The sequence below is a fragment of the Phoca vitulina genome, unplaced genomic scaffold, assembly GCF_004348235.1.
Source record: "Phoca vitulina isolate PV1807 unplaced genomic scaffold, GSC_HSeal_1.0 scaffold20, whole genome shotgun sequence".
Classification (NCBI taxonomy): domain Eukaryota; kingdom Metazoa; phylum Chordata; class Mammalia; order Carnivora; family Phocidae; genus Phoca; species Phoca vitulina.
The window spans coordinates 21,483,486-21,503,720 of NW_022589723.1; the positions used below are offsets into that span (position 1 = coordinate 21,483,486).

At 37.0% G+C, this 20,235-nt stretch overlaps 1 protein-coding gene across 8 annotated transcripts in view; it reads left to right on the plus strand.

Moving 5' to 3' along the window:
* Window positions 1-20,235, plus strand: part of UNC13C (unc-13 homolog C) — a 591,291-nt gene that overhangs the window by 509,250 nt on the left and 61,806 nt on the right. For all 8 annotated transcript variants that reach the window (XM_032417734.1, XM_032417733.1, XM_032417735.1 and 5 more), the window contains 2 exons: window positions 8,704-8,760; window positions 12,918-12,998. In XM_032417734.1, the coding sequence (XP_032273625.1) occupies window positions 8,704-8,760; window positions 12,918-12,998 (138 nt within the window). The remainder of the gene's footprint in view (window positions 1-8,703; window positions 8,761-12,917; window positions 12,999-20,235) is intronic.

A 20,235-nucleotide genomic window follows, 5' to 3' on the forward strand; every position in this document is an offset into this window, starting at 1 on the left:
TTATGTGTATGTGTACGTACACACACACACACACACACACCCACGTCTTCTTTATCCATTCATCTATTGGTGGACACAGGCTGCTTCCATATCTTGGCTATTGTAAATAATGCTGCAATAAATATAGAGGTGCATATATCTTCTTGAATTAGTGCTTTCATATTCTTTGGGTAAATACTCAGCAGTAAAATTACTGAATCATATGGTATGTCTATTTTTAATTTTTTGAGGAAATGCCGTACTGTTTTCCACAGCGGTTCCACCAATTTACATTCCTACCAAGGAAAATCAAGTGCATGAGGATTCCCTTTTCTCCACATCCTCACCAGTACTTCTTATTTCTTGTCTTTTTGATTCTAGTCATCGTGACTAGAGTGAGGTGATATTTCATTCTGGTTGTAATTTGCATTTCCCTGATGATTAGTGATGTAGAACATCTTTTCATGTGTCTCTTGGCCATCTGTAGGTCTTCTTTGGAAAAATGTCTATTCAATTCCTCTGATCATTTTTTTAAAAATTTTATTTTATTTTATTATGTTAATCACCATACAGTACATCATTAGTTTTTGATGTAGTGTTCCATGATTCATTGTTTGCATATAACACCCAGTGCTCCATTCAGTACATGCTGACCATTTTTTAATCAGGTTATATGGGGTTATTTTGTTGTTTTGAGGTTGTTTGGTGTTAAGCTGTGTAAGTTCTTCATATGTTTTGGGTATTACCCCCTTAACAGATATATCATTTGCAAATAGCTTCTCCCATTCAGTAGGTTGCCTTTGCATTTTGTTGATTTGCATTGGTGTTCAAAGCATTTTATTATAGTATAGTCCCAGTAGTTTATTTTTGTTGTTCCCCTTGCCTAAAGAGAAAGATCTGTAAATATGTTGCTAAGGCTAATACCCAAGAGATTACTGCCTGTTCTCTTTTAGGAGTTTTATGGATGCAGGTCTTACATTTACGTCTTTAATCCATTTTGAATTTATTTTTGTTTATGGTGTAAGAAAGTGGCCCAATTTTATTCCTTTGCATGTAGCTGTCCAGTTTTCCCAACACCATTTATTGAAGAGACTGTCTTTTCCCCATTGTACACTCTTGCCTCTTTGGATGTAAATTAATTGACCATATAAGCATGGATTTATTTCTGGTATTGCCATTCTGTTCTATTTATCTATGTGTCTGTTTTTATGCCAGTGCTATACTGTTTTGATTACTATGACTTGGTAGTATATCTTAAAATCTGGGATTGTGATACCTCAAACTTTTTCTTTCTCAAGATTGCTTTGACCATTCGAGTCTTCCATACAAATTTCGGGATTATTTGTTCTAGTTTTGTGAAAAATGCTATTAGTATTTTGATAGGGATTTCATTGAATCTATAGACTTCCTTGGGTAGTACGGACATTTTAATGATATTAATTGTTCAAATCCATGAGCATGGTGTATTTTTTCATTTGTTTATGCCATCTTCAGAATGTAAGTCTTTCACCTCTTTGGTTAAATTTATTCCTAGGTATTCTATTCCTTTGGTGCAATTGTAAATGGAATTGTTTTCTTGATTTCTCTTTTTGCTACTTCATTATTAGTGTATAGAAATGTAACAGATTTCTGCATATTAATTTTGTATTCTGTAACTTTACTGCATTCATTTATCAGTTCTAATAGTTTTTTGGTGGAGTCCTTAGGTTTTTTCCATATATAGTATCATGTCATCTGCAAAAAAGTGACAGTTTTACTTCTTCCTCACCAATTTGGGTGTCTTTTCTTTCTTTTTCTTATCCAGTTGTGAAGCCAGGTCTTCCAGTGCTGTATTGAATAAAAGTGGTGAGAATAGAAATTCTCATCTTGTTCCTGATCATAAAGGAAAAGCTTTTATTTTTTCCCCACTGAGAATGCTGTTAGCTGTGGGTTTTTCATATATGGCCTTTATTATGTTGTATTTTGTCGAATGCTTTTTCTCTATCTATTGAGGTGACTACATGGTTTTTATCCTTCCCCCTGTTAATGAGATGTATCAATTGATTGATTTGCAAATGGTAAACACTTCCTTGGATCTCTGGAATAAACCCCACTTGATTTTGGTGATTTTTTAAAAAGATTTATTTGTTTGAGAGAGAGAGGGAGAGAATCTCAAGCAGACTCTCCACTGAGCGTGAAGCCTGATGTGGGGCTTGATCTTGTGACCCTGAGATCATGACCTGAGCCAAAACCAAGAGTCCGACATTTAACCAACTGAGTCAACCAGGCACCCCTGATTGTGGTGATTTTCTAATGTATTGTTGAATTCAGTTTGCTAACATTTAGCTGAGGATTTTTACATCCATGTTTGTCAGGGATATTGGCTCATGGTTCTCTCTCTTTTTTTTTTTTGGAGTGTCTTTATCTGGTTTTGGTGTCAGGGTAATGCTGGCTTCATAGAATGGATTTGGAAGTTTTCTTTCCTCTTCTATTTTTTGGAATACTTTGAGAAGAATAAGTATTAACTCTTCTTTAAATGTTTGTTGAATTCATCTGTAAAGACATCTAATCCTGGACTTTTGATTGTTGGGAGTTTTTTGATTACTGATTCAATTTCATTACTAGTAATTAGTCTGTTCAAATTTTCTATTTCCTGCTGACTCAGTTTTGGAAGATTGGATGTTTCTAGGAATTTATCCATTTTTTTCCTAGGTTGTTCAATTTGTGGGCATATAATTTTTCACAGTATTCTCATAATCCTTTGTATTTCTGTAGTGTTTGCTATGTCTCTTCCTTCATTTCTGATTTTATTTGAGCCCTCTCTTTTTCTTGATGAGTCTGGCTAAAAATTTATCAATTTTGTTTATCCTTCTAACGAATTAGATCTTGGTTTTAATGATTATTTCTAATTTTTAGTCTCTCTTTCATTTATTTCTACTCTGATATTTATTATTTCATTCCTACTTAACTTTGGGCTTTGTTCTTTTTCTAGTTCCTTCAGGTGTAATGTTAGATCATTTACTTGAGATTATCTTTGTTTCTTGATGTAGCTTTATATTGCTATAAACTTAGAACTGCTATTGTTGTATCTCAAAGATTTTGGACTGTTATATTTCCATTTTCATTTGTTCCCATGTATTGTTTTACTTCTTCTTTGATTTCTCTGTTGACAAATTGGTTGTTAAGTAGCATGTTTTTAGCATTCATGGTTTTTTTTTCCATTTTTGTCAATTGTAATTAATTTCTAGTTTCATACTATTTTGGTTTGAAAAGATACTTAATAATGATATCAATCTTAAATTTATTGAGACTTGTTTTGTGCCCTACCATGTGATCTATCTGTCCTGGAAAATATTCCATGTGCACTTAAAAAAAAAAAGTGTATTCTGCTGTTTTGAGATGGAATGTTCGGCATATATCTGTTAAATTCATCTAGTCTAATAGATTCTTCAAAGCAACTCTGTCCTTTGATTTGCTGTCTGGATGATTTATTTATTGATGTAAGTGGGCTCTTGAAGTCCCCTTCTATTATTGCATTACTGTTAATTTCATGACTGTTAATGTTTGCTTTCTGTATTTCCATGCTCCTGTGTTGGGTGCATGGATATTTACGAGTGTTATATCCTCTGTTGGATTGATCCTTTTGTTATGTAATGCCCTCCTTTGACTCTTGCTGTGTAGTCTTTGTTTAAAAGTCCATTCCATTTGATAAAAGTATTGCTACTCTAGCTTTCTTTTTGCTTCCAATTGCATAGAATATCTTTTCCATCCCTTCTCTTTCAGTCTTTGTGTCTTTAGAGCTGAAGTAAGTTTCTTGCAGGCAGCATATAGATGGGTTCTTTTTTTATTTTTTAATCCATTGAGTCATCTTGTATCATTTGATTGGAGCATTTAGTCCATTTACTTTTAAAGTACTTATTGATAGGTATGTATTTACTGCCAGTTTGTTGTTTTCTGGTTGTTTTTGTAGTTCTTTGTTCCTTTCTTTTTTTGCTCTCTGTGGTTCAATGGCTTTCTTTAGTGTTATGCTTGAATTTCTTTTTTTTTATGTATATCTTATAGGTTTTGATTTGTGGTTACCATTGGGTTCATATATATATAGACAGAGAGAGCGCAAATGTTAAGTTGGTGATCACTCAAGTTTGAACACATTCTAAAAGCACTAAACTTTTACTCCCACCTCCACATTTTTGTTAATGATATATTTTAAATCTTTTTATTTTGTGTATCCCTTGACCTATTTTGGTAGATATAATTGATTTTGCTATTCTTATGTTTTAACCTCCATACTGGTTTTATAGGTGATTAATCTACTACCTTTACTATAGTTTTGCTTTTACCTGTGAAATTTTTTCCTTTCATGATTTTCTTCTACTTATGCCTTTTATTTCCACTTAAATAATTTAACATTTCTTCAAACCTTCAACATTTCTTGTAAGGCTGGTTTTGTGGTGATAAACTCCTTTAATTTTTGTCTGCTGGGAAACTATCTCTTTTTCATTCTGAATGATAACCTTATCAGGTAGAATATTTTTCATTGTAGATTTTTTCCTTTCAGGACTCTGGCCTGCAGTTTCTGTTGAAAATTCAGCTGATAGCCTTACAGTGTTTCTCTTGTATGTAACTGTTTTCTTTTCTCATAATGCCTTTAAGATTCTCTCCTTATCATTACATTTTGCCATTTTAATTATTGTGTGTCTTGTTGTGTACTTCCTTGGTTTCATCTTGTTAGGTAGGGGCTTTCTGTGCTTCCTGGACCTGGATGTCTGTTGTCTTCCCCAGATTAGGAAATTTTTGAACCCCCTTCCCTCTCTGGGATGCCTAAAATTCACATGTTATTTAACATATAATGTATTGTTTGCTTCAGGGGTACAGGTCTGTGATTTATCAGGCTTACACACATTACTCTTGTTGGTGTTATTCTCAGGTTTTCTTTATGCTGCTCAGTTTGGATGCTTTCCGTGACCTTGTCTTCTAGATTGCTAATCCATTCTTCTAGTATATTTTTAATCTCAGTTATTGTATTCTTCAGTGCTGACTTGTTCTTTATATTTTCCATTTCCTTTTTGAAATCCTCATTGAGTTCATCCATTCTTTTCTCAAATATGGTGAGAATCTTTATGACCATTACTTTGAACACTTTATTAGGCACATTGAATAATTGTGTTTAGTTTAGCTGTTTTTCTGTTATTTTGTCTTATTCTTTCATTTGGGACATATTTTTCTGTCTCCTCATTTTGTCTAACTTTGTATTTGTTTTTATGTATTAAGTAGGTCAACTCCATTTGCTGGTCTTGACAGTAGTGGCCTTGTACAGAAGAGGTCCTGTGGTCCCTTGTAGCATAGTCTCTTCTGGTCACTAGAGCCAGGTGCTCCAGGGTTGTGCCCTCTGTGGGCTGTGACTGCTGTGAGCTCACTGTTGGGTGGGGCCAGCATTCATCCTGGCTGTCTCCTATTGGACTCTGACAGCTCCTTGTACAGCCATTTAGAGGTCCAGCTGCAGGAACTATGGACATGCTGGTGTGTGGGGTTATCTCCCATTCTGAGGGCAACAGCCAGTCTAGAGGGACACTGGGCCGGGACATGCATTGCTGGCAAGGTAGATAGAGAGTGTTAACATTGATTCCCCCAAGTGTCTGGCTATTCAGGCTCGGGAGGGCAAGAAAAATTGCACCTGCCACTTTTGTTTCTAGAGAAATCTCCTGCAGATCACTGATCCTCTGGTATATAACCTAAAATTAGCCAATCAATCTTCATGGCACTTTCCAAACTGCTGCCTCTGTAAGAGCAAGGACTTGGTTTCCTATTAATTATTACCCTCCAGTGCTCCCAGAGTTAAGCCTTGCTAATTTTCAGAGCCAGATGTTATGGGGACTTCTCTTCCCAGTGTGGGGCCCCAGGGCCAGGGGTGCCCAGTGTGGGGTTTGATCTCCTCACTTCTCCCACCTGTGATGTCCCTCCTATTTGTAGTGAGTCACGCCAGGTGTTTGGTTCCTGATTGCGTCTCTGCCCCTCCTACCCTTTTCGATAGGGACTTCTCTCTTCAACTAGCTATGGAAGATCTGTTCTGCCAGTCTTCAGGTTGTTTACAGAGTTAGTTATGTAGATGGAGTTGTTTCCTTGGTGTGTCCATGGAATGAAGTGAGCTCAGGATCCTCCTGTTTCATCCTATTCCTCTCTCCCTTGATTATACCTTTAGTAACCCATCTAATTGTACTTTAAGTGAATGGTTTCCATCCAGCTAAGATAATGATTAAATCCATTTTGGGAAAAAGTCTTCGGTAAACAGTAACTAAACAATGATCATTCAAATGACACTTTCCTATACAAATCAATTTTAAATAGTGTCAGTAGCAGGCAAACTTCACTTTTTGAAAAAAAAAAAGTATGAAAGTTTAATTTACAGCATTATCTGGTCTATACACATAATTTTTAAATTTAATTTTACTGTGAAACACCAGGGAAATAAATTTAGGATAGAACACCCCCACTCTTTTTTTTCTAAAACATTATAGTTTAAGAAGATAAATTCAACACTGCTGCGTGGAATATTTTTCTCCTTTCCATTTTACTTTCATCTATTACCTTTCCACTTGGAGGTTCATAGAGGAGACACCTTTTAGTGAATTCAAAGAACATGATTGTATCATACATAGTGAAATAAAAAGGAACCAGAAAGATAATTTGGCAGCAAAGTTAGACCGTGGTCAAGTGGATACACAGTACCAGGTATCTCAGTTCACATATCCTGAGTCAAACAAAAAAAGAAATAGCCCTAGCATGCACCTGTTATGGAGCAACTATTTTTTTCTGTGACTGAGGAAGACAAGTTGATGCAAATAATGAGTAATTGTAAAAACAAACTCAAATGTTCTGACACCATTAATCACGCACACTCAGTCCATATTTATCTAATGAAATTATATATAAAATATTTTTTATGAAGTGTTCAACGATCCAAAGATTCATGTTTTTCTTGATTTCCTGCCAGCAAGTGATAAAATCTTTGATAGCCTATATACATATGGAAAGCCAAATGACATATATAAACATACATGCACACTTGATTCTGCTACAATACATAATGCATTTCTATAACCCCAGTTAGCTGTCATGTAATTGGTAAACAGGGGAATGACGTCAGTATAATCTGGAAGTTGAGTTGGTTTATGTATAAATTTTCCTAGGTGGGAGGCTCTGAAATACAATAGAAGACCTATAAATTCAGCATAAAAGTAAAGAACACGCAGCTTGGCTACTACGTGGGGTGGAAGGCACACTTGTACATGGTTCTTCTATCCAAACAGATGAAGCTTGAATGGCTCTCACACATGACAGGCTACCCTCCCTGTGCTGAGAGTTCCACTTGTATGGGTATTGCCCCAGCCCACATTTGTACTCTACTGTTTTGTTGTTGTTTGGGTTATTTTTTATTTTGCATTTTTAATACCCCCTGTGGCAGCCATCGGCCTCACTGAGCTCCCTGTGTGCCATACAAGGTATATCCCAAAGTAGCACTTACTGTTTTTGATCGTCCGTTGGTAATAAAATTGCATGAGCTTTGACTCTGCTGCCCACTGCTAATTTCCCCATGAGCCCTATTATTTCTAGAGCACAATTTTATAGAATGAGGTTTTTCAAAAATACATCATGCTATAGGAGAAAGTATATATGACATATCATTTTTTCTATCAGGTCTTCCCTAGGAAAGCTTACCATCACCTCAATTTTCTCTAGCATTGAGTTCTCCAAGTATGAAGCAATATCTGACATTCATTCATTCATTCAATATGTTCTTTGAGTTTCTGGTATGTGCTGGCACCATGATGGGGATAAAAACAGGAGCAAAATTAGATGTGGTTGCTGTTCTCATCAACTTTGTAGTCCTTCATTTCCTAATAAATTCACAGGACCCACTGAAAAATGAAGAATATTATCCCAGAATAGTTGATTTTCCCTCCTGAGAAAATATTCTAGGATATAATGAACTTAGTACCAAATTTAGTTCTCTCTTGTCACTTTTACCAACAGACATGCCTCTAGCTTTTCATTCTAGTGGTGCTATGGATGGTTTATTCGTCTGTTTTACAAACTCTTCCCAGGCCTCGGAGTTCTAGGAAGAGCCTCTGGCTGAGGGGAGAGTTAAGAAGGCAGGTCTCTGATAGACTGGATGGCATTTGAGCAGCAGCTGCCTGCCTCAGCTCTGTATCTTGAAAGTTTGCCTAGATTTATTTAGGGGCCAAGTAGAGTAAGGGAGCTGCCTCTACTAAAAATAAACAAACGTTGGGACGCCTGGGTGGCTCAGTCGGTTAAGCGTCTGCCTTCGGCTCAGGTCATGATCCCAGGGTCCTGGGATCGAGTCCAGCATCAGGCTCCTTGCTTCTCCCTCTGCCCCCTGCTTGTGCATACTCTCTCTCTTTCTCTCTGACAAATAAATAAATAAATAAATGTTAACGATCATTGATTTCATCCATATGCTACATTAAACTGGCTGTATTAGTAGTAACCCATGCATTAACTCTGGCTTAAAACTCTCAGGAGGGGGACACCTATAAGGACAATTATATTGCCAGCAGTACCAGATAGCTTTGACCCAATCTGTAAAACAGACCAATTAAGTGCGTATGGCATAAAAGTCATAAATATAAGAAGGGAAATAAAGCAAATTTTCTACTGACTAGATTTTTACTCTTCTGAGGATCTTAAGACTGAGTATTCTCTCTCCTTTTCTATGTGTGTCTCTAGGGACCTCAGATGATTTTCATCGCAGCTAAAGATCTTGGACAATTATCCAAACTGAAGGTAATAAAGGGGTTATTTGTTGTCTGTGAAACATAATGAGCTAACCACACGTCTACAAGAAACTATCCTTCTACTAGTAATGGTATCTAGCAGGCAGGACTAAGATGTATGTCTGTGATAACAGTCTGCTTTAAGGATGAATCAGGTCAAAATTTAGGGACCGAATTTTACAGGTTTTTCCCACATATTTCTAATATTTTCCAATTGGTAGGGCAACTGGGAAATTCTGACTCTGTGTGATAGCTTTCAGCATTACCGCTTTTGGAGTAAATTAGATAACATTTCCTTTCATATATGAAACAGGCTTTGTATGAATAAAGGCAAAATGGAGTGCTTCATAGAAATCTAGTAAAGTCTAGAAAAATCTTAAAGGTGAGAAAGCTAGTGTGGGCAAATGAAACTCATCAAAGCAGACCTTGAATTTGTCAATATATTCAAGCACATTATAAATGCGGATTTGCAGACTAAATAATGCTACCCTTTATTATTGCTGAGATTCACAGGACTGTGCAGTTGTGTAGGAAGCATCAGCTTCTGTCCTTCTAGAATAGAAACTTGACTGGTTAAAATATATATTGTGCTGCTTTGACTTTTTCACTTAGAATAATGCCCTCCAGGTTCTTCCATTTTGTCGGATATGGGTAGATTTCCTTCTTCTTAAGGGCCAAATAAGATTACCACATTTTCTTCATCCACTCATTCTTCAGTGGATGACATACAGCCCATTGTGCCTATAGTAGAAATATGTGTTGTTTTAGTTCCATTTCTTTATCTTAGAATATAGTTCCAGACACAGACCACCTTAGTTCAAATTCTACCTCAATTGCTTCCAACTGTGTGACCTTGGCCAAAGTATTTAAAAATTTTTAATCTTCAGATTTGGCATTTATAAAGTGCAGAGCATTTTAACACTTGGTTTATAGTATGGTTGTGAGGATCAGTGAGATAACGCATACATTATCTCTGCATGGTAACTGCAAAGTGTATGCCAGCCGCACTCAGAGCCTGGCAGCTCAGGGTTAGGGCTCACTGGGATTGTTTTGTGGGTATAACACAGGGGAAGAAGAATCCATTTGATTGCATCATTACTTACTGAGACAAAATAGGTGTCCTATAATTGCAGTACCCTATATTATCCTCTTGCTCAGAAAAAAAAATTAAAAGCCAATAATCCATTTAAAGACCTCACCTAAAATTGCTTCTCACAGGTATTCAGTTATGTTGAGGGTTTGGAGGAAGTGTAAAAGGTAGACGTTACTCCCACACTATTGCTTTGGATCTTAGATCTTGATCCCTTCCTTTATCCCTCTTATTATCTTCCTGGGATTTATATTCCCTACTTTGAAAAATGGATTTATACAGGTTGAAATTTCTCATATAAAACCATGAAGGTGAAACAGCATACTATCTCATTATAAAGAAAAGAACATGCTTCTAGCATCTGTGTGATGTTAGGAAACATACTCCATCTCCCACAGCTTCAGTTTCCTGAGTTGGAAGTTTTATCAGCCAGAACTGTTTTCAGTTCCAAGTGATGGAAAGCCAGACTAACATAAGCAAGGAAGGAATTTATTGCTACATGAAATTTTATAACTGCTTTCCATCACTGCTTGATTAGGAACTCAAAGAATGTTATGGAACCCAGTTAGTATCTCTCAACTCTGTTCTTTCCTTATGTGATCTATGGCTGTAACAAATCTACCTTCCTATTTGTAAGACGGTTGTCTCTGCTTTTTATCTAACATCCTTTGAACTTGAATGTTGTAGAAAAGAACACCCAACTTGACGTGAGGAATCCCAACAAATCCCACCAGCACTTCCTGGTCTCTGATAGTGTTATCGCCACTCCAAAGCCAACCATTGTGACACAGGCTTAACTCACATAGCAACCTCTAGCAAGGGGGTGCAGTCAGCTCTGCCTGAATCTTAAGAACTCTGAGTGGGATAGAGATAACTCCCCAGAGGGCATATATATATGCTAGGTAGGAAAAATCAGAGTTCATACAAAACATAACACCTTAGGTCCCTTTGCAACTTCCAAACTTCTTGAAGACTGTAATAAACTAAAAAGTTATTAGTAAAATGTCCTAAAAGGGTTATTATTATTCAAATTACAGAACAATAAGACCCCTACAATATTATGCAAAATTAAAACTCTGGCCATAATAAAGAACTTCAAATTTTACAAAGCCATTTTCCCTTATTTTACTAAAATGTCACTTCCATTTTTATTCTCATTTTAAGCAATATTTTGCAGTATTTATATATTAGTTTGAAAGAAGATTTGGATAAATTCAGAAATCCTATATGGAACTATTAACAATTAACTAACTCCAAAGAACACACAGAGTCAAGGAAAATAGAACAATGAGGGAAATTGTTTATCTGCATTTGACTATGATTTAGGATTAACCCATTAAAGAAGTGTTTATTCAGCCATTTGACACATTACTTCATGCTCTGGAACTTCATGATGTAGACATATTATGTATGCACAACTTAATACTATTTAATGGGATCAGATTTATTTGGCATAATTTTGAAAAAAATGTTGGACAGATGATACAATATCAAAACCAATTAATACATCAGAGACTGTAAATTTATTGCAAGCCAGCAGTAACTCTTTGCCAGCCTCTTTTAGAGACTCCCTTATTTTAATGAGCTATTTTTAAATCTCAAAATTAGTTGAAGCCAGACAGATTCATATTTACTTACCCTAAAACATTTCCACCTATAATTTAGTAAACATTTCCCATTACTGTTTGAGTCTTAATGGGTAGTTAATATTCCTATTTTTAAAATATTAAATGGACACATATGTTTGTATTAAAAATCCTGTATCAGACAAAGATGTAGTAAGATGTCATGGATCCATGGAGCATTGTATACCATTTTTTCAAAAATCTTCAAAGGAGTATGATTTCATTCAAGTGTACGGAACCCTACAACATTGTACTTGAAAGAAATATAATTATTTACCAAAAATATACTGAATTCTTAGCAGGTTATAGTTGCCAAGGTAGGTACTGAAAGACTGCAAACTTGAGTAAGACATAGATCAAGATTATCTTCAGAAAGTCATGGCATCTACCAAATAATAGAGTAAGAAAAGGACTAGAATAGGGTGAGCCACTGGGGATTGCACCATCTGAGCATTACACAAAAGTGCCTGACTAAGGGACTTAATGACCACTGAATTAGAGCCCATGCTCCACCTACCAAGCTGTATGTGTTGATGTAGAGCTGCACCCTGTAGAAAAAGAGACACCTGTTATTACCAAGGAAAGGCACTGATTAATCCATTAGTCAAGCCATGCATTCTCAGAGCTGTGTCCATCCATATGGGCTTTCCTCTAATTCACATAAAGGCAACTATATTAGTTAGAAGTTAAACTTCAGGAGGACAAAAGTCTTTCTTTTACTGAACAACATATCACAATTACCTAGGATAGCACAGGTGTATAATAAGCACTGAATAAATATCTGTTGAATGTTACTGACTAGAATAATGGCACCTCTGGGGAGACTGTCAATTTGGGGGGTCAGGAATTTTTAAAATTTTCTCTTAAATTTCTTTTCCGTTATGGTTGTCTTCAACTTTCTACCATCATTTCCCTAAAGAAGTTTTGAACGATGGCTTGAGACAGTCCATAGTGAACAATGAGGAAAATCCACTGTAAATATGGAAATTGGCTCTAAAATATTGAAAATCTGCAGAGCCAAATTCAGTTAACTCTTGGGGGCTTTTCTTAGTAATGACTAAGCATTAAGGGGATCAAGAAAGAGAATAAATTGGGGGCATTATACTTAAAGTAGACTTTATCATAATAATTGAAAGAGGCTAAAATTCACCTCCTAAATCCCTGTCATGATTGATCTTCCTCAAAGTGACAGAGCATAAGGTGAAAAAGCTTTGACACATATTTCCAGGTTTCTCTCTTTTTTCCCTAACATTAACTTGCAAGTGAAAAGTAAAGCCACATATGAATCAAAGTCCAGCATTTCTTCTTTTGGAAAAGGGGATATTTATTGAATATATGACAGAACAATCATCTCAAGTGTGTCCATGTGAGGATTATGCCGATTCTGTTTGAAAACAGTTGTTAAATGAATGAACTGGTTAATTTATAAGTAACTGTTAACCTGTTTTCTAGGAGCACATGATTCGGGAGGATGCCAAGGGTCTGACCCCAAGACAGTGTGCTGTAATGGAGGTGGTCTTGGCTACCATCAAGGTAAGGTTACAGTACTCCTGAATTTTGCACCCAGAGTCCTCTGTTTGCCCTCAGAGAAAAGTGCCCTACCTGCGTATCTGGAGAGCTGTGCCATCCACAGACACAGAAGACAGATGTATGGGTACAATCCCAGAGTGTGTCTGATTGAGCCTGTACTCTCTCCATATTATCCGTGTTACTCTGCCCTTATCCTTGCTTCCTTTGTCTGTCTCTAGAAAATGTGTGTGAAACCTATGTTGCAACATGTGTTTTCAAGAAAGACATATACCTACCCTCCCCAAAGTTAAATTAAATAGCTGCTTCAGGAGGTTTTGGGTTAACAGAATTTCTTTTTATGTTGTCTATGCTTGTTGAAATGGCTTTTAAAAGATCAGTCTTCTCCTCTCTCTTAGTAAGTGCGATAATTTAATTTTCTGCTGGAAACCCAAAGGCATTGTGTTGTGTGCATCAATTTTTCATAGCCAAAGGTTGGCCAAAAAAGTTATTGTGGGGTTGGCTAAAGATGGACAGACCTCCAAATATAACTTAGAAGTTGTTTCCATATAATTCCTTTTATATTTACATATGTGTCATATTTATATACATGTATTTTATATTTATATGTGAAAGCTTATTCAGAGTGAAAAATTAATTTATCGTCTAAATCTAAACCATGTCCATTGTCTCCACGCTTTGCTGGAGGAAGCATCTCTTATCCAATATGCGTGAACAGTGTAGCAAAAACTGCTAGCTACCATGAGCCCTTTTCAGAGCACAGAACTGTCTTACAGGGTACAAACACATTACAATGTTATTCATTAAAATAGACTTGTATAACAATTGGGTACCTTCACAAAACCGTTACCTCACAGCTTTTGTAGTTTCAGCATTTACAATGTCAAAAGCTGCAAAATGAAAGTTGTGAGGTGGGAATTTTGTGACACCTGGTAGAAACTGGAGAGTGTGGATTTAGGCAGTGAGACTATAGCAATGAAGTTTCTAAAGCTGCTGCTAGAGTGTTATCTGGAAGTATGGAAATTTTGCACAATCATGTTGAGGGAAACATGAAAAAGAAACAAAAAAATGCAAAACGAGCTCTTTTTAAAACATTGTTTGCAAAAAAATGAGTAAGAAATGACTGACCTTTGGAGTTATAGCAGAACTAGTGGCTACAAATCAGGAAATGCTTGTAGAAAAAATAAGAACTTTGAAGTGCACCATGAAGAGAAAAAATTTTTAGAATCTGAATTCAGCCCTTTATGAATTTTATTAAGTCAATGCATGACTTTAAGAGAGGAAGGAAAATGTGTTCCATGAAAAGAGAATGGCATTCAGACCTGGCTCCTGTCCCCAACACCAACATTTCTTACAATTCTTCTTGGTTGGGACACATGATCACCATCTAGTTATACCCAAAGTCTGGGACATTCCTGATCTCCAAGCAAGTTCCCCTCTTCTACATCCTGACAGCTCAACTATTCCATCTTCCTGTCCGGCTCATCTGGGATGATCTTTTAAATTCAGTCTTAGATACTTCTACTAGCTGGTATCTAAGATCCAGTAAATGGGTTCATGTCATTATCTTGTTCCTTCAGGGCTCAGGCCTGACCCTGGTCCTCCTGAACCTCAGAGCCTGAGGTCAGGTCTCCACCTGCTATGCCTATTATAAGACTCTCTTATCCCTGTGGTCTGCCCATCATGCCGAGGCATACACCTGGGCATTCATTTCTATGGCTCTGTCATCAGTTTGCCAAAACTGGAACTCCCTTTATCTTGTCTGATTCTGAGATTTGCCCCAACTGAATGTCCTACCAAGCACTAATTCTGTTGTTGACTACAAAGGAATTTAGGAAAAAGAATACTACTTAAAAGAATTACAGCCCCAACCGCTAGTGATTCAAGGTCTGCTTGGAGCCCAGCAGAGGGAACCCTGTAATGTAAGCAGAGATGTTCTTATGCAAAAGCAGCGGATGCTACCCAGGCTAACTCACAAAGGCTGCCAAAGACATAATCCTGGTTCCTCTTTAACTCGGTTTAGGCAAGCAGGCTGGAAATAAAAAGTGAAGAAGGAGAATGCTATGGAGTTTGTAGACTATAGACTGAAATAGCGTTTTACATTTTTCCAAATATCTTCCATGTATGTACATTGTCTCGCCTGATCCTTATAAACATCTGGCTGTTAGGTGTGTCAAGACTGATCATTCACATTTTATAGATTAAACAAGGGAGGCTGAGCAGGTTTAAGTTACTGTCAAAGGGCAGAGAGCTACTGGTAATTGGCAGAGCTGAGAAAGGACTCCAAAACCTAAAATCACTGTCCTTGCTTCTACATCATGTTATTTCACTAACTGTTAACAAAGTGTTGATGAAATACAGCAGGCCAAAATGGATAATATTTCTTCAGAGAGATTAGTTATTTCTAGATTAAAATACCAGATTTCAGTTATTTAGATAATTTTCCAAAGATGCTTTAAAATCTTTCAACCCCTACAAAAGTATTGATGAAAATACTCTTAAATACTAAAATTTTAATTGGACTAGACTATTTTGTCATACCGGTCTCATGTGGTTTCAATTATAAGTCAAAGGGGGGAACTATGGCACAAGTGTCAGAAATGACAGTGATCTGCTACAGCTAGTGTGAGCGGACTGTGACACATTTCATTCATTCACCTGCCAACAAGCAGCCAAATGAGTGGTATTTGAAAATGAAAATATAATGGTGACAGCTGTGAGGCAGATAGCCAAAAATTTAATCAGTATGTGAAAGCTGAGAGGCCAGTAGGGAAACCCTAGTTTGAAGGAGTCCTCACTGAGCTCTTGAGTCTCAGACCCATATCCCAGGAAGATTCAGGACTGCTATGGATTCCCTGAAATATGGATTTCTTTCAAAGAAAAGCAGGAGTCTTTTTCCGACAACAGCTACTCTTGACCTGAGCATGAATCCCAAGAGCTTAAGGAAATTCTTAAGTCTTAAACAATCCTCAGGTTACTTTCTGCTGAAGTTGGAAAATTGAAAAACCTAGAAAAAAAAGCTGGCTGGTTTTATTTTTGCCCAACCTTCCAAATTGCCCCAGGACATTTGTTCTTTGGACCCAAACATGACACTCCACAATGTATGTTGCACATGTTTGACATCATGTAGGGACAATACGGAGATTTCCCTAAAAACAATAACCATGTGAATTAGGGCATTCTAGAAATTTGAATTGCTTGGTATAAAGGAGAGAATTTGGACTAAGTATGAATATCTATTCAAATATAGCTTTGGAATTTACTTATTACTTATTTAATCCTAGATAGCACCATTTCTGATCATTTGGATTCTAGACAAATAGCAAGATATGTGATGTTATGCCTCTGAGGCTCTTACCCCTGACTGAGGTCCTACCCCATCCTGCTATTCATTATTCATGAGGCAATTTTGGTGGCTGCTTCTTAGCATCTTTTTTTATCATTATAAGTATAGTTTTTGCATTATTTAAAATTCAGCTGCTCATGAGAAGAGCAAAATAACTTACCTAGTTTGGATTATTGCATTTCAAAAATCATTACTTGCGAGCTTACTTGTACATAGAAAATATGGTGGGCAATGAGGAGATGGCTGAAGAGAAGAGAGATCTTTCTGTAGACTTAGGAACCTAGACCACTACAACTGATAAAATAAGAGGTGTGGACAAAGTGCTGAAGAGTGCAGAGAGGGTAATGCATTCTGAGTGTCTAGGGGAAAGCTTCGTGAAGAGGGAAGTTTGGGGATTTATAAAGAGGCTGTAACGGGGAAAAGCAAGGGGGGGGAAGTCATTGTAGGCTTAGGGAAAAGCTCGAGTGAAATGCGAGGAGAGGTAGGTCAGTCTGAAAGCTTCAAGTCGTTTAGTGCAGAGGAACAGATCACGACTAGTTGAGTATTGTAGGGAATAAAAGAGGAACATTGGATTGGAGCCAAAATGCTGACACTTGCACAAGGTCAAAGGGAGAGAGTAGCATATTCTGATCTGATATATATAAAAAGAGGACTCTGGCTGTGGTAGAAAATAATTTCTAAAATATTTATCAAGTAATTCCTAAAAAAAAAAAAAAGTAAACCTTAGTTGTTAAGGGCAGATTATATCTAAATTTGCAAAATAAATTGCATGGATTTTCCAAAAATATGATATAGATATTGGAAAGAAAAAAATATGTGGTGACGGGAAATAGCTACCAAAATAGTGTATGAAACCAAGAAGAAAATTCTTCCTGCAAACTTGTAAAGAAACATTAGCATGTTCCCATCAGTCAGTAAAAATAGATTGTAAAAGTTCTTCAAATATATGACAAATTTAAAGAATTAGAGGAATTTAGAATTTTTATTGGGACTATAAAAAGAATGGCTTGCTAAGCATGCAGACAGTATTTATACTGATTTTTAATTTGGCAGTACTCTTTTTTCCTCACAAATCACAACCAAAGTCTGAAGTACTTTAATTTTTGTAGTTTTATGAAGAATATAATAAAGAAAATACTTATAAATGGCTCTTTCAACCTCTATTCAGATATAGTAACAACATTCCTTACAACCCACCCTTACATGACTAAATCCAGTGTATCTCTCTCTGTATTGGGGTGGAAGCCTTTGCAAATTTCAGAATATGGATGTAAATAAAGTATTTGGAACCACATGGGGAATGATGCCACTGGCAATGACTGGAGTATCAGGATAGTAAGTGATTAAGAGAGAATGAAACTGGAGTGTGTAAATCACTGTCCACTCCTATGGGAATAACAGGGTTTAAGGAATTATTGTTAGAAAATTAAATGAGTTATCACATGTAAAACAATTAAAACAGTCCCTGTCCTACAGAAAGCTCTTTACAAATGCAACTATCAAATCACCTGAAAACTAGTTTATTTTGGATGAGCCTCTTTCTACCGTTAAACCCAAGATAAGTCAGGTTTTTGGGGGGGTTTTGTTTGCTTTTTTTCCCCCACCTTTCCTAATCCCTTCATTCTCTCTCAGTGAGGCTAACTATTAAATCTGACTCTGCTCCAAGCAATAGTCTAAAATCCTTATGGCTTTGCCCTCTGGCCTTTTGGTTTTCGGTGCTCAGCATCCTTTCTCTATAAGGACACAAACTCCGTAGGATTCTTGAGTGCTCCCTGAGACTCTCCTCTGGGTAGCAGTACTATTTTGTTTTTTTTTTGTTTTTCCAAGGAGTTTCTAATCCAGATTAAAAGATGAAAAAGGCACATTAAAATTTAGATAATGATACATGTTAACTTACAAGAAAACAGTGTCAGCTATGTAACAGGTGATACAGATGCCAGTTAAGGGGCACAGATAAAAAGTGGTCAGGATTCAGAAGAGGGAGCAACCAGGGAGCTCAGGGAATCCGGAAAAGCTCGAGGAGTGGTCTTCAAGGACAGATGGGAGTTCACAGGCTGGATAGGAAACTCTTACAAGAGTTTTTCTTGGAGGAAGATTCATGACTTGAACATAATCAGGGGAAAAGGATTTCATCATGGAAAGGCATGAGACCAGAGGCCTGGGAGTCAGTGACAAAACTACTCAATGCACTGGTCTGGATTTAACTGGAGGTTTGGATAGTGAAGCCATGTAAAATGAGGTTTCAGGAAATGGTTGGGGTGAAAGTACAAAGATCCTTTTGCACCCTCAGTGTGTTCCATAAAAGATGAGCCATTGATGATTTTGTAAATATGTGGCATACTCAAAGTGCCATTTTAGCAATGGAAATCTTGCAGAAATGTGCAAAATGCATGGGATAGTTGAAGATTTAGTCAGATCAGTTACAGTTATTTAATGCCTAAGATGATGAGGGCGATCACTAGGGGGCTGGCTTGAGGAATAGAAGTGAAAGACGGTATGAATGACACAAGAAGGGGAGCGTCACTGGGGAGCAACCCAAATTGGGGCAAGGGTGAGGTGACTGAGAAGTTTCAACTGAGAGGATGGAAAAACATGGTTCCACTGAGAAAAAATGGCAAATCAGGTAAGAGGCTGTTTTTCTACTGCTATGTTGAAGTTAGATATGGTGGCAGGAACGTAGAAATAAATAGCTAGTACATTGCTGGAGACAGGGGCCGGTGCTTAGGAAACAAAGCAGGGTTCGAGTTTGGGCAGTTAGTCTGCCTATTAAGTGTATCTTCTCACAAGTAGAAAGAACTCCATAGTTCACAGAGCTCTTCCAGATGGAGTAATAATTCATCTCATCATTACAGTACCAGAGTCAGGCAGGGTAGATGTCTCTGCTCCCATTCTCCAAATGAATGGACTGATATTCTCTGGGGTTACATAACCTATGCACAGATCACATTGCATAGAGGAAAGAGTGTGAATTTACATTTTCTCACACATTTTAAAGTAAAAAGCAGAGAGTCAAAGAGGTGAAAAAGATTCTAAAATCTCAGAATTGGAAACATAACCCAATAGCTCCCCTTTCCTGCTCATCTACAATGTCATCTACAATGTTGTTGGCCTATAGTCAAATGGCCACCACTTAATAATGGCAAGTGATGGGACCTCACTAACTCACAAGTAGCAGCTTCAATTTTTAAGATGCACTTTATCACCGGAAACGTTATCTTTGTATCAAACCAGGATCTGTTTCCTTGGTACTTTTAGTGCTGCCTTGGTCCTTCTGTCCTTTGAAAAATAATTCTACTTCCTTTCCACATGATAGCCTTTCATACATTGAAGAAAGCTATCATGCCTCCCCAGTTTATCTGCAGCCATTTATTGAATGACATGCCTTCTAGACCTTACAAAATCCTGGCCCTCTACCTTTGGATGCCCTCCACTTTTTCATATTTCTTATAAATGATGAAGCCTGGGAGTAAATTTATAATGATCCTAATATTTCAGATATGTTCTGATCAGCAGAGAATGTTGTTGCTCTATCACACCCTTCGTCTTGACCTATCTATGTATGTTAATACATGATCAGAATTCATTATCTTTGATAGCTGCCCCATCACTTTATTAAATCATATGAAACCTGAGAAAAGAAATGAAGCATTATGGCTTTTAAAATTTTACTGATATTAAGCCAGGTCACCCCCATTCCATACTCTGCAGTAAACTTTTTATCATGAATATAGGCCTTTCCCTTTTTTTTGTCATCCCATCCTGTAAATGTTGACCCATGATTTCAGGCTGCCAAGACTTTTTCTGAAGCCACATTCTGTCATTCAAAGTAATAACGTCAAGCTTTGGCTCAACTCTACATTTTAGAAACCTGCTTTCTGCCTTTGTCCAAGTCTGTGG